At 30.8% G+C, this 15,626-nt stretch overlaps 1 protein-coding gene across 1 annotated transcript in view; it reads right to left on the bottom strand.

The window, feature by feature from the left end:
* The window catches only part of LOC124357551 (N-alpha-acetyltransferase 20), a 14,817-nt gene extending 4,789 nt beyond the window's left edge, over positions 1-10,028 (bottom strand). The window contains exons 1-3 of the mRNA XM_046809457.1: positions 9,822-10,028; positions 2,332-2,356; positions 1,203-1,293 (exon numbers count right to left, since the gene is read on the bottom strand). Of these exons, the coding sequence (XP_046665413.1) occupies positions 1,203-1,293; positions 2,332-2,356; positions 9,822-9,874 (169 nt within the window). The 5' untranslated portion in view covers positions 9,875-10,028. The remainder of the gene's footprint in view (positions 1-1,202; positions 1,294-2,331; positions 2,357-9,821) is intronic.
* Positions 10,029-15,626: the final 5,598 nt, after the last annotated feature.

Genomic DNA, 15,626 nt, shown 5'->3' on the forward strand with positions numbered 1-15,626 from the left:
AAACAACTTCCAACTTGTGTAAAATGGTATTAAATCAAAATTGTTTATCATAATACAAGTAAATTTAAAAAATCCTTTAGTAAATAGTGAAGACAACATACTTTATTAACAATATCATTTAGACACATTACAGAGTCTACAGTTGCTACAGATATAAGTTTTATGAATGTGAGGTCTCGTTAAGATTTGTCATTCTATAAGAACCCATAGAGTGTGTAGAATGTTTGGTTATATAGCCAACATCAAAACCTCCTCTCTAAACCTGTTGGGTTGTCTTTCAGTTGTTCTAACAAATTTTTTAATAATTTTATTCCAGCATATTAATTAAGGCATATTCATTCTGTGTACTGGTAGAATGTAATCTCCTGCTTGTCTAATGTAGTATAGCTGTGTACGTGCCTTTGTTTTGAAGGGTCCTTAAACTTTGCTTCCTAAGAAAATCCTTGGTATATTATGGAGTGATAATTTAATATGGTGAAAATCCTACAATTTCATAAATAGTAATTGAACTTAATTTAAAATATTCCAATGCCAAGGACTCATTATTGAACACAGTATATCATGGAACCACAAGATCTCTGTGACATAAAAGTTCAATTAACACTGTAGAAGCTCACTACGAAAATATAATGTGTAATAATGGTAGTATAAAATGTCAAGTTTGTCTCTGACATTTTCAAAATCTTAATATCAGATAAATTGAAATAGGACATAGATCACATATTATAGCCCCTAGTATTTTACAATTTTGATTTTTCAAGTGTAACTACAAAACATTGTTATACCTCATATAAATTTTGATGTCATAGCTAGTTAAGTCCCAAGAGCAGAGCTAAGCAAAACTAATTCCTTTAATTATGAAACTATTAAGAAAAAATGCAAGCAGGTACTACAACTAACTCAAAAAAATTCTTCAGAAAACTTAATACTAATACAATGATAAAGCATTAAGGTATAATCATGATGAAAATTTTTATTTTCCACTATTTCAGTTTTTATTACAAACGATATTTATTTTTTATGGTAAAGTTATTACACCTTAGCCAACCACTTCAATCATTTTCAGGGAGTTTTCATTCATTTTCTAAATTAGTATCCAAAACAAATATGTTAGTTTTTGTACTTAAATTATTCCCTTCTATAATCTAAAGAAAATGTAAAAGAAAAACGTAAGTATGTTAGGAAAAGGATAAAATACTTACTGTAACCCATGATTTCACCATTAGGAGCTTCCACAACTTGAAAGTATTCTGGCCAATGTGCAAGATATTGCATATAGAACGATATCCCATACTGTAATTAATTAAGGACTATAATAATAACACTATGCAATCAATTCTGAATTGCTTAAAACACTTAGAAAATCTGTTGTAAAAATTTAACATTGCCATGTAACAGCGCATTGAAAAATTGCTAATGTAATTAAAATCTTGAGATATTTTGGCCTCTCTGTGGATAGTTATCTTCAGTCAAGAAATGTGAAACATAAAGTGGCAGTACCAATAATGCCATTCACAAGTGATAAAAGGAGTTGGAGCTTAATAGTAATTGGTTAAAGACGAAAACTATTTCAACTATCCAAGATTTTTAAATGCAGACAATCTTATTAGATAAAGATGTCAAGAGGCTAGAAGAAAAAAAAAGAAAACTATCCAACAGTTGGAATTTAAAATGTTTGATCTCTATACGACTGTAGTATTGAATTTTTGCATGTACTTATAATATTGTACAATTGACTGTAAGTAACTCTATTATATTTTTGGTTTGTAACTGTAGCAATGGCTGTATTTTGTGTGCCTTAAGTGTCATGAAATCGTTTAGATTGCTGTATATAGCCTACATCTGAAGTCCTAAGTCATTCCATGAAGTTATGGCTCAATCTACATTAAGGAAACATACATTTAATATCCACAGAAAAAAACTATTTCAAACATTAATAATTCTACATATTGAATTATCATTACATTATTATCTGTTGCTATGTAGAATTTTAAATGGTTTATTTTCTTATTGAACTTAGTTTTAAAAATAATAATTGATTACTCTATGGACTTTAGTGACCGCCTTTAAAAAGAAGCATCAATTTTATTTTATATATATATATATATATATTTCTTTTCTTTAGACCTTGCCTTTTTCCACAAAATATCTATGACCAATTGTTAATTCTAAATCAGTATTTTTCATTGTATGCTCAAATATTACCAAAGTGTGTATGTTTCAATCATATGTTTATAAAAGTTGGTTTATCATCCATCATAACACTTCTCCATATTCCCTAATCCATACTTTCTCACAGACCACTTCAGAATCGATGGTATCAAAGGATACAGTCTCCGTCAGAGGATCCATATTCCTGAAAAATACAATTTTACTTTAGTAGAATATAAGCATTATATGTTGGAAATTGATGGTAAATTAATTTTTGAGAATATTTTAAAGATCATCTATATACAAGTATTAATATTAAAGAATATTTTGTTTATGGCCTAAGCTATATAAACACTAAAAGACAAATCACTCATCACCATTCCCAATTTCTCAGAAAGTTGACATTTGACACAAATATGCCTTGTGCTCTCAACAGACAAAGTAAAGATATTTCATGAAGATGAATCACCCAAAAGGAGTTGAAATAATGTTGAACCTTTAAAAGAACTATATTTTTGCTTTTAAACTTCTCTGTGTCTTATAAAGATGAAATTCAACACGTGTGTGTCTTATGCCCTTAACAGACAAAATTAAATCTTGTAGATCAACACCCACAGGGGTTGAAATGGCTGTAACCCCTAGAAAACTAATACTATTGTTTTTCCATTTTCTGATGTCCGAGAAAGATAAAATTTGACACAACACATAACCTTATTCTCTGAATAAAAAACTAAAATACTCTAATGAGAATCAACCACCCATATGTGGGAAATTCTAACACATGTATTAATCTCCTTGAGTGGGCACTGAAATTCAGTTAGGCTATAGTGCGATGTTTGTTATGTAGTATATCCTACTATATTAAAAAAACATTTAAATTACAAAATAAACGTTGTATGATGCAATACATAGGCCATTTATTACAAACCCTTTCATTTAATATACACATACAACACAATAAATGTTGAGAAATAGTAATTTTTAAGTACTCTTAATAATAAAGATTTTTACAATCCATGAAAATTCAAATTGTGTCATAAATACTGCAATTCCTTAATTTATTTTCTATTATTTTTATACTAAAATACATGAAATATGCCAATACTAAAGTAACATAAGTAACAACTGAATTACATAGTTATTGTGATTTATTTTTTTATGCAGATAATAAAATTCATTAAGAGTTGTAATTCCATACGCAATTCCAAGGTAAAAGGAGTCGCTGCTTCAACGTTACATATTTCTTCACAATCAAAGGTCAAAATTTTAATATTGGACTTTTCAAAATACACCCATTCAAAAAGTTTCTGAAAAATGTTTAAAAAAAAATTTGTTCTTGCAAATTTATAAATTTATTATTTAAGTGTAAAAGTGGGATATAATCAGTCCTTATAAAAAATCTACATTTAAAGTCAGTCTTGTACTGACTTTTATGAGTAAATGCAAATAATTTGAAGTGCTAGTAAGAAAAAAACATAAAACGGGAATGTTGAGTTTAGCTCCAATTCACCTTCGTTTTAATGCATCTGGAGTCATGTTCGTCTAAAGAGATAAAAAAAGTTAGTGAAGGAGAAGCTCAAATTAACTCTACATCGTTTCAACATTAGAGACACCTAAACTACAAAATATAGTGTAATCTAGATGACGAGGTATTCTCATTGTCTTATAAGGTGCACAATTAATTGAGTGCACTAGGATGATTAAGACAATCTCTGTTCGGTGGAACAACCGAGTTTTCTACATATAACATAGCTATTGTGGGAAAGGTTGATTCAATGTGAATGTTGAGTTAGCTCCAGTTTACCTTCCTCTTAGTGTTAAATAAACTAAATTTTAATATAGCTAAATTCACATTATTATAGTTGTTATAGTATTATGCCCTACTGACTACAGAACACTCAGATAAGTTATTAGGCACAGGTAACTCTGATAAACAGAGATAGCAAGAAGTGCAGCAACACAAATATAACCATAAAATCACATTTCCAGTTTCTATATTAACACTGAGTGCTTACCACGGCCTAACGAGAAGTGCCAAGGTGAATTGGGTGGTTTTGTAGACTTTTTTTGTTTCGAAACTCGTTGTACATTTGTTTATAGCCATTAATAAATCAATCTAGTTTTTTTAAGTAAAAAAAAAATGCTTTAAAAGGATATTAAAAATGTAATAAATTATTTGTTACAACTTCCTAAATTTAAAAATATGTTAGATGGTTTAAAATATGTATTAAAATTTTGTGTTTATTAGAACACCAGTTAAAAGAAATAAATATTTTATACATGAAAACCTTTGTTATAGAGATCTACACTTAATTAATACTATATACAAAATTAGATATGTAAATCATTAGCTAAAGTGTTATATATAAAATATTATTTTTTAAATGCTAATTTAATCAGTTTACTTGTTTTATCTATAAAAGTTTTGATACTTTAATACTGATAATTCTTTTATGTAAATAAACTTTACAAATCTGAAATAACAAACATGTCAAATATATCAACAAAAACATGTCAACATAACACCAATCAGTACAAATTACTAACTACTAAATACAAATTACTGTTATCTTAAATATTAATATAAACCAACAAATGCCAAACAATGATAAAAAAGATACAAATCTAATAATAGCTAATCAAAAATACTTTAAAAAGATATTTTACTATCTTTATAAACAACTACTAACTTATAAACAAAGTTTTTCTTAAACTGTGAGTGTGGGTCATAGAAAAATAACAGCTTTTACAATACTCCTGTAGTGTTTTACAATGAGCAAGTCTTTCTTACGCTAATGCATGTGGATTAAGTAAGTAAATCCCACTTTTATTAATAAATTATAAAAATTATACACCAGCAAGACAGAGTATATCGGGGAAATGGAAAAGCTTAATAGTAGGATGTTTGGCTGCAGTATAATAAGCGGCCACCACTACAATCAAATCATTGATATTCGATTATCTTATAATCAAATCATTGATATTCGATTATCTAAATTATTGAACAATAAAAACCCAAAATAACAAACCAAAATACACTATAGGTATTTTATACTTTGACCCACCATAAGACGGGTCTAAAAAAAGTCATGTCATTAGTCGGGTGTGGACATTTTTTTCCACACCCAACTTTTTTTACTTTTATTTATGTTTTACTTACACTGTATTTATGTTTTGCATATCACAAAGTAACTTTTACTAACAATAAACATAATTTAATGACTAAACACTAAACTACAAAAATATTGTCAAGAGATACAATTAATTGAAAATACTTTTTTTAGTTTAGCATGTAATAATTTACAAATGCCTTATTTTTAACTTGTAAAATTATTAGGCGATGTATTGACGGTTTTTTACAAAGCTTTAGATCTGTAAAACAAATTCATTATAAGGTTCAAAAAGCCTATAATCCTTACAAGAAAAGTTTTATTCATATTATCCTACGAATAAACATGTAGTAGGTTACACTATAAACGGAATAAAATCATTTCAGTGTTACAAGTAAAAATTCTCTATTTTCTTCACTTCTATTTTTTTTTCTTTTATGGCAGTAATTGCACTTTCAAGGTTTTCCGTTATCTAGTTCGTCAGGCTGTGCTTCTACTCTAGTTTTTTCAGCATCGTCGAGACAGTTTTTAATTTTAGTTTGGTAGCAATTGAAAATGTTTTGATTTGAACTCTTTTGAGCAGTTGATTTTTGATCAACTCTTTGTCTAATTCCATCAAGAAATTTCTTCTTAAGACAATCATAGATGTCAGTATTTGTCTTAACACACTGTACAACTCTATTTTATAAGTTTTGGTGACCCCCTTCTGTATTTTCTTCTAATTTTAGTAAGTGGTTGGTTGGTAAACTTTACTATGTCATTTACCACTGCATCAAGGGAAAAATCTTCCAACAACTATTCCTGTTTTGTGAATTTGGGCTGCTCTTATTAACTTACACCTGGTAAATTTGTAATGATATTTTGGGAACAGGTTTTAGCCATAGTGCAAAAGTAATAATCTTTTATCACAACGTAACACATTGGAGAACACTGACGAACTGTAGGTTGGTTGTAACTCAATGATTAGGTACAACGATATGGCTACACAACATTTGACATTCTTGAATGGCATTTTTGAATGAAGAGGAGCATGTTGATGATCTATACAAATATGTACACAAGCAATTAGACACCCTCGAATAGAATTCAAAGACATTAACAACAATACCTGGTGTTACTGAATCTGAGCAAGACGTTTTTAAATTCTGTCATCATCAACTTATTCATTGGGACCATCAGAATCCTCAGAGTCATCATTAGTCTCTTATACCTAATACAACACTTCATTTTTTTGGTTTTCGTCCATTTTTTTACGGCACAACATAATAAAGAGTAACACAAAAGTTTCAAAACGTCCACAAAATCAGTCCCGCACTTGATCGGCTGTAGAGAATAAATCTCACAAAATGGGTTAGATAGTTAGTATGGTGTAGAAGTTTCTCCTCACTGACATGACTACTACTGCTACATCACCCGGCACTAAGCAAACAGATACTGTAGAAATCAAAATTCAGCGATCTCAGTGCTCCTAGTGTCTTTGTAGAGGAATACCTGGAATAGTTTCACCCACTTAACGCTAGATCGCACTTTGTGTTCGAAAAACTGTAAGTGTGAGAATTATTCTCACATCTTGACTAATGGCGGGATAATATAGTTCACCTATATTTTAAAATCTAAAAATTAATAATTAATTTTATGATGAGTTAACAACTATCTGTGTATATATTAAATGTAATAAACAAAGCGGTGTAAAAATTACTTCTTAGTATTAAAGGATAAATGTGTCTGAGCTAAAGACTCAAAATATAGTTGAGTCAAGTCATAATTTTTTTGAGATATTCTTATTTGAATAAAGAACATTTTATAAAATGTTCACTTGTTTTCATTCAGTGCCTTTTCAGATATTGATCTATGAAAATTGGAATTAACGTGCTTTCGGACATTTTTGAGATAAAGATAAAAAGTTGTTCTACATTCTCAAGACTAAAACTGCTGGTGGAACTGCATTCTATTACGAATGCTTAACACAGAAATAAAATATATTATGTGTGAGTATCCTCCTCCTAAAGCTGATGGTTTTAAAAATTAACAATTGCTAACATTTTTCCCTTTGTTTAGAGAAAGAGTTTGACAAACTTTCTTGCATGATACATAAATCTAAATAATGTTTTTTTGATACTAATTTCATTTTGAACAGACCAATTTTTAAATTATTTTGATATTTTTTAAAGTGAGTACAAAATTAAATTTTCACCAAACCCTGTTTTTTCATTAAATTTGCCAAATCACCATTTTTAAAATGGCGGGTAGAGTACAATAAACGGACCCGGTTTTTATATCACTTCTTACAATCATCGATACTTTATATATCGAATAACAGAATTGTCAATCAATATCAATGTATATCAAATACTAAACTTAAATCACATGTTTCAGATTAATAGAAATAGTTCAAACAATACATAATATCACAAATAATAAAAAACCCGGGTAGGATACGATAAGCGGACCCGGTTTTTTATATCGAAGAATGTAGTCTTCGATACCTAATATTCGCATCTCAAATTCTAGACTATCGATCGATAGGCTATATAAGTATCTATAGTCCTCAATAACAATCATATGTTTTAAATTAAAATATGAATTTAATATTTAGAGCGATCAAACAAATTATTATAACCAAAATTATGAAAACTGAAGACGACCATATTTGCTCCTCTCACAGTTACAGTTGTTTCTTTCCCACAAATTTTACATGATGGGTATTTTGGTACGATTCCAACATGTTGAAGCCACGAAAAACATGTCTTATCATTTTTCAAAGCAATGCCGTGTAGTTTTTTTTTCATTGACTGCCATTTTCAATAATCAAATGTTACTCATGTTAAATTGAAATATTACCCGTACTTGTATTATTTGAAAGTGTTTACAGCTGTTGATATAGATTATTTAACTTAATTAATTATTCAAAATAATTAATCAGTATCGATTGATTACATCGATGGTTATGATTAAGTAATATCGGTTGTCAATTTTGATATAAAAAACCGGGTCCGCTTATCATACCCTACCCAAAAACCCATTACCATCAAATGAAAAATGAAGATGGATGATCAGGCAAATGATATTTTTGTGGTATTTTGTACAGTTTTCTATATTTATATGATCTAATTTATTTAAAAGATTTTATGTACAGAACAAATTCTGGTAATTCTAAGCAATATATGGGTCAACCTCGATTTTTCTCATATTACAATATAATGTTCCAATAGTCAATTAGAAAAGGAAATGACTAGAATTTCTTGCCGGAAAGCAGTTATAGGGAGCAGGCAACTCATATTACAATATAATGTTCCAATAGTCAATTAGAAAAGGAAATGACTAGAATTTCTTGCTGGAAAGCAGTTATAGGGAGCAGGAAACCGCGAGAATTACCTATTAGTGATCAGGGGCACTGACGTGATCTGGGCTTGAAATTTGGAACTACTCGAGTTAATTTTTTTTTCTAAAAGAGCAAGCAGCGCGAAGCGCTGCGCAGCGGGCAAGCATCGTGCGTGATCTTCGTATATACTGAATTGATTCAGGCCAAAGGAATGACACAGATTCCTTTACCAGATTTTTTACGGAGATTTTGTATTGGGGGGATTATATTGGTTTACTTTGCTTTCCAGCATGTAATTATGTGTTTAAAATTGTTTTACATACATTACCTACATTACATTGTAATATGTTAATAACAATTTATCAGAAATTTTTTAATAAAAAAAAGGATCACGCACGATGCCTGCCCGCTGCGCAGCGCTTCGCGCTGCTTGCTCTTTTAGAAAAAAAAATTAACTCGAATAGTTCCAAATTTGAAGCCCAGATCACGTCAGTGCCCCTGATCACCAATAGGTAACTCTAAGCAATATATGACCGTCTGGCGGTTGCCTGCTCCCTATAACTGCTTTCCGGCAAGAAATTCTAGTCATTTCCTTTTCTAATTGACTATTGGAACATTATATTGCAACATGAGAAAAATCGAGGTTGACCCATATATTGCTTAGAATTACCCAAATTCTGTTTAGAATACGAAAATGTTTGTTCAGTTGATACAGATGATTTAGTTATTGTTCTAATTAATCACTATTGGTTGATTATATCCATTAGTATAATAATTAAATATCGTTTGATAGTTTCGATACAAAAAACTGGGTCTGCTTATCAAACTCGATCCAAAATAGATACCAAATAAAAATATGACTGCTTGTAGCTAATATTTTTCAGTTGGAGTTTTGTTAATGTCTACAAATAAAGAATGTACGATCTAAGAATCAGGAAAATTAAATAAAAAATTGAACAACACTGAGCATTTGAAATGAATTCACTCATTGTTATTTATGATTTCTACCCCCATAAAATCATATATATATATATATATATATATATATATATATATATATATATATATAGTTTGGTCCATTAGACCAAGCAGACATTTGTTACAAGTTCATAATAACCATTAGAAACTCTAATCTTAATTTCCCTGATAGCCTAACATTATTGTAAATAAACAAAAAGGTTTGATTTGATCACACAAACAGAAAGTTTATAGAAGTATAGGTTAGGATATCTACTTACACTTTGTTGTACTTAAACAGATCATTACAAGTAAATGGTCTGAGTGTAGTCATTTTACACAGTGTTTAGGAAAAAATCCGCCAAGCTAAGTACGTCAAGAAAGTAATTAAATCGATCAAAATAAAATTTAGAAAGTGAAACAATACTCCAAACCTACACACTCAGAAAGTTGTGGTACTGAGAAGTATCTTACACAAAACCAAAATCCAAATTTAGTAAATACGATTTTTTTCTGTTTGTCAATGAAACAGGCTAGTTACAAAACATGCAGCTGCAAGGTTCTCTGTTCCAGTATGGTTACCTTTAATAATATTACTATATGTTATTGTAATACTGATACCGCGCTACATGTGATGACACAATAATTGTGTATTTATAATTTTCGAATAGACCATTCATGGAAAAAGATTATTATGGTACATGTAAACGTTGAATTAATCAGCTATGGCTCTGATTTTAAAAGTGTTAATAACTTTCATAAACAATTTTCAGAGACATTTATTTTTTGACGTGACAACGTCTTAAATTAGGTTGCGGCTCGGAGTCACTCATGAAAAAGTGTAACGCCCGGTAACGTTACGATGCCCGTCCAGTAGGTCCGCCGCACGGGATCCGCACGGGATAAAGCAGATAACTGTGGGTCCGCCGCACGGGATAAAGCAGATAACTATGTTTATTCGTGAAAATGTGGAGTGCTTAGATTCGTCATTTACAACAACTACAACAATAAAGGTAAATAATTGTACACTGATATTTCATTATCGTAAACTATGATTGATTGATTAATTGTTAGATTGACACAAAAGTTGAGAAACTGAGTTTATAGGTTATGTCATACTATTGACAAATGTTGATAGTGTTAAGTAAATTATTAGTTTAGATCACTCTGCAATCAATCGTAATTCAGTCGATTGAGAAGAAACAGCGCGTATTGCTAGTCAAACATTTAAAATAATAAATTATAACCTCTAACCTGTCATAACAGTGCGACCAAACAAACGAACTAAACCGACCAATCACCACGCGCGGAGTTAGAATTTAACTGTGTTTAGCAACAATTTCAAATTCCAATTTTAGTAAATGTTTTATTCAACTTTACCATTTACAATAACAAATTTTAATTAATTTCAAATTATGTACAATGTTTTAGTAAACAAAATATATTTCTATAGTTAAAATTTGTGCAATTCTTATTTTCATTCAATTCCTTGTTCCTATTGTGCAATTTAATAATATTCATATCAATAAATATTCTACCGAGAAAAAGACGTTGTCACGTAAAATCTTCGCCCGTAAAACCGACTTTACAGGCAACCATAATTTTTTTTTTATTGAATATATTTGAACTGTTCAGGTTGTATAAATGTGAGGAGAATGTCGTTTAGGTTTGGAAAGAGTTGCCTTTTCTTTTAATCTTTTACCTGTATATGTGACCTGCCAAGGGAATATGGACCTTAACTTCCAAAAATTCAAATTGAGTTATTGTATATTCTTAATCTAGACTATTAACCAAACACACTGGTGAAAGAATTATTAAGATATCTTAAAAAATGCCAAAGTTATAGGTGTTTAAAGTTTTTATTTTAAAATTCTTAGTTTTAAGAAATCACGCTCCAAAGTTTTCTAATTTTCAAGCAAAGATATTTTTTATACTACTTGGATTATTTGCCATGTTTTAAATATCATTTTGTCAGGAATTTAAAGCAGAATAATAAATTGATGATTGAATTTGAGATAATTATTTACATTGTTAGCCTAACCTCCCTTAAATGGATTGGGGTTGAAAAAAAAACCAACATTTTAAAGATAAAGTGTATTACTACCTAAATAAAAAATACAAAGGTTTATTATATTTGTAATTATATACTACATTAGTAAAAACAAGTTATTAATAGTCTGCAGCATACAAAGTGTCAATGCTAGAAGATTATTTTTTTACTCTTTTTGATCGTTTTTTTGGAGGTTGAGTACTTGGACCTGCAGCAACATCTTTATCGGAAGCCTCTGGACGATCTGGATCAGGTTCATTTACTCCATCTTCAGGTTCTGGTCCTGGATTAGGACATAGTAAAGTCCTTCAATTCGTCGTCAGCAAACTCCCTAATCTTTTAGTACAAATACTTCTTCCTTTGGTATGTTAATCCTTCCGGTTTGATTTCTTTAGGAAAATCGGTTGGCAATTCCTCGGAAGAAGTAATTACCCGTTTCTTGTTCGGGGTCACCTAATCCAGATTTAACTAATACGTTGCCCTTTTGGCTACAGATAAAATGGAAGTGGCTGAACTTTGTAATATTTTTTTTATCGCTTTCCATTTTTTGTTTCGGAAATAGTTGAGCCAATCGAATAAATGAACATAAACTTCGCCTTGCTCAGTCCCAGCTATTATGAATTTGTTTAAGGCCTATGTTAGTGGATTTCTCAACGATGTCTGCAACTTGGCCCAATGAGCTGGCTTTTCCCTTTCTAAATTTTTTTGTAAATAAACCAAAAGCCCAATCGCAGCCAAATTTGGTATGCCCGACTGAAGAAGAAAGGAAAAGGGTGATAGAATCATTTAACCCTTTCAGTACTCTCCAAGTTAAATACCCCATAAGAATGTTATTCTTGTTCTGGCTGACGCAATTATCTGCGTGTAATGTTAGATGTTTTTCCCCGAAACTATGATTTTCTAAATAATAATGGAGAAAAACTGACAATCGCATTTGCACCTTTGGAAATTTGAATAGCTTCGGGATTAAAAAGTTATGTTGAGTTTTGACGGTATCGTTCATGATTCCAAAAATCCCTATTTTGTAGGGAGTAAGAAAATAGATGGGTCCTGGCTGTTGAGAATCAAATGGAATGTGCACCTGTTGTGCAAAGTCAAAGCTATAATGTATTTTTTCCATCATAGGAATTTGGTTTTGCTAAACCATTTTCATCAAACTCAACTAAGTCTATGTTAAAAATTGTCAACCGTGTCTTTTTATCAAAGTTTTATAACCTGTTCTTTTCAATGTTTGCAACATTCAGATGATCTTGGCATTTTTTAATAAACTCTGCTTTGTCAGCTTCAGAAACATCCTCGAAGTTTGGTGAAGGTCGTCATGCTTTTTTGGCAAAATTCGCATAAATCTGACCGAGGCTTCATAATGACAACATCAGGACAGAAAATGTTCCAAATAGATCGGAACGCTGACGACCCAACAAACTTTTTAGACGCCTCAATACATGCTTGTTTGTATTTTTCTAAACAAGGACATTTTTGAATCAGAAGAGGGAAGTAGTTTTACAATAGTTTTATGATTAGCTAAACGCCCCGGCATAAAAAGAGCCGACTCTTCTGCATAATTTCTAATGAAAAGAACAACATTTTCAGTGTCTTCTTTAGTATGTGTGTTTTTTGGTGTTCGCTTAAAGTTTTTGTGTACAGGGGGTTCCATACCAATGAACCTTAAAATGTTTCAATAAACGTTTGAATCGTTTTATTTTTATTGCATTTGCGGCTAGGAACAACCTCTCACAGACAGTTTGGCCAGACAATGTCAATATCATTCGCAGCCTTTGTCTCACTTTCTCCTTAGATCCGCTCCCAGTTTTTTACTTCATTGCTCTGCCTACACATGGCACGGATCTGTCCTAATACTACTAAATCAAGTTGAATCGTACCTTCATTATAATAATCTAGACTACTGCTATCCAAAAAAGCTCTTCAATAACTCATCCAGCGTAAACGAGTCACTGCATTTCCGCCGACAGCATCCCTCTACTTTTATACTTCTTATTTCTGCGTCAAACACGGTGACAAGTTCCTCTTGAAGAACTGGTTTCTGAAAAAAAAATAGTTATACTTTAAGGCAAAATATTCATTACATCATTATTTTTTAAAAAGTATTTTTACTAAATTGTAACAAACTTAAAAAATGGGTTTAATGATTTTTTTGGTTTGCTCTTACAATTTATACTAAGTAGGCCTAACGTCTCTGGACTGACCTGCAATGCACCTATGACTTCCAACTACATCATGTAGTTGTAGACACTTTAATTCAAAACGATCATAAACTTATTTATTATGCTATTTCGATTGTTTACTTTTAATTAGTTGTATCAAATCAAATGTTATTGGCATAAAGGTTTGTCAGTTACAACACAAGATTGCAGCATTAAAATTATTACCCTCCATTATAAGCTCTCTCGATGCAGCTGAAATCGTAATGCTTATAATTTTGATACAACGCTTTTACGTGTAACGATTAAAATTGATTATACACTCACCCAAATTTCTTGATCTGCATCGTTTACCACGTCATCTCCAATCATTTCTGGCTCGCCATCAAGTACGTCAACCGAAATTTTCTTCAATAGAAATGTTATCGCTCATCATGAGGTTTTCTTCGGCATTTTCAATATCCTGTGCAATACAATTTTATTAATACTAATATATATAAAAAAATTGCTAATAAGCGTAATTAGTTTTTATAGTAAGTTAAGTCTGTAAAAAAATGTATCTAGTTTGTTGATATTTTAGTATTGAAGAAAATACAACACATTTACACAAAAATGTTTATGAAATTCGTTATTCTACAATAATTAAAATTTATTTTTATTGTATTATTATATTATTTTTATTGTTATTATTATTGTCGAAAGTGTAAAGAGCAAGTAAGTAGATTAATTGTAACTTGTTTAATGAATATTCAACAATTAAAAAGAAAATATTATATTACACAATTCATACTCTTGAATGAAAAATAAATTTAACAGTAAAAATTTTATAAATAATATAAGAAAGGCTTACCTCAAGGGTGGGTATATCACCAATATTAAAATATTCGACATCTTCACTTGAAACGATTAAGTTCTGTAGCGTCTTCCTGACTCTCATGATCCTCAAGCTCAGAATCTGATGAAGAACTAACTGGGTTTGCAAAATAATCTTCACATTACTTCCCTTAAGTCATCGGTTATTTCACCGGTAAAATAACTGTCGTTGATAATTTTAGCAATATTTTCCTCCATAGCAGGACGGTGCGCTTGGAACAACAACAGTGACTCAACTAAACAAACAAATTCCTGAGAGCCTAGTCCTGCTCCAGGTGCACAAGTGATAAGGAGAGGGAGGGAGGGGGAAGAGATAACATAACATCGCTGTTCGGAGCCAAACAACAGCTGATTTGCCTGGAGTCATAAAACATCTGATTTGCTGAGTATCATTGTGTAATAAGACACAAAAACAAAAAGGGACCTTAACTTCCAGCCATTTAAATAACATTGGGGAAGTTAGGTCCCTTTTCTGCAGCTTGCAAGGGTTTGGAAATTAATTATTTTAACCATGTTCTAGGTTGAATTCAAGTGTGTAGTTGACTGAATATTGTTTAGAAAACATACATAGAGGAAGAAACTATCAAAAACAGAACATGTGATTTTTTGACCTAAACCACTAAAACTGCTCGTACTGTAAAATTTTGTCCTGGAAGATAAGGTCCCTTTTCCTTTGGCGGGTCACATATTATGCTTGCCAATGCCTTAATGATTGAGATTAGCCATTCAAAATCTACTCCGCACTGTTTCGATGAAAAACAACCCTTAAGATGCAGTACTTATTACGTAGTAACATACCAACATTTTTGCCGATTCGATCATAATTTTGAATAAATTCAGATTGTCATTTAAAAGTAGTATTACGCATTGGAAGGGAAATAATTCAACCTATATCTGGCTTTGATACATAATACAAAAATCTGGAATCATTCCCTCCCTCCAGGATTGTTATTATTACTCTCATCTTTAGACGATGAAAAACGCACGTTTCATTACATTCATTT

This window comes from Homalodisca vitripennis, chromosome 3, assembly GCF_021130785.1.
Source record: "Homalodisca vitripennis isolate AUS2020 chromosome 3, UT_GWSS_2.1, whole genome shotgun sequence".
Classification (NCBI taxonomy): Eukaryota; Metazoa; Arthropoda; class Insecta; order Hemiptera; family Cicadellidae; genus Homalodisca; species Homalodisca vitripennis.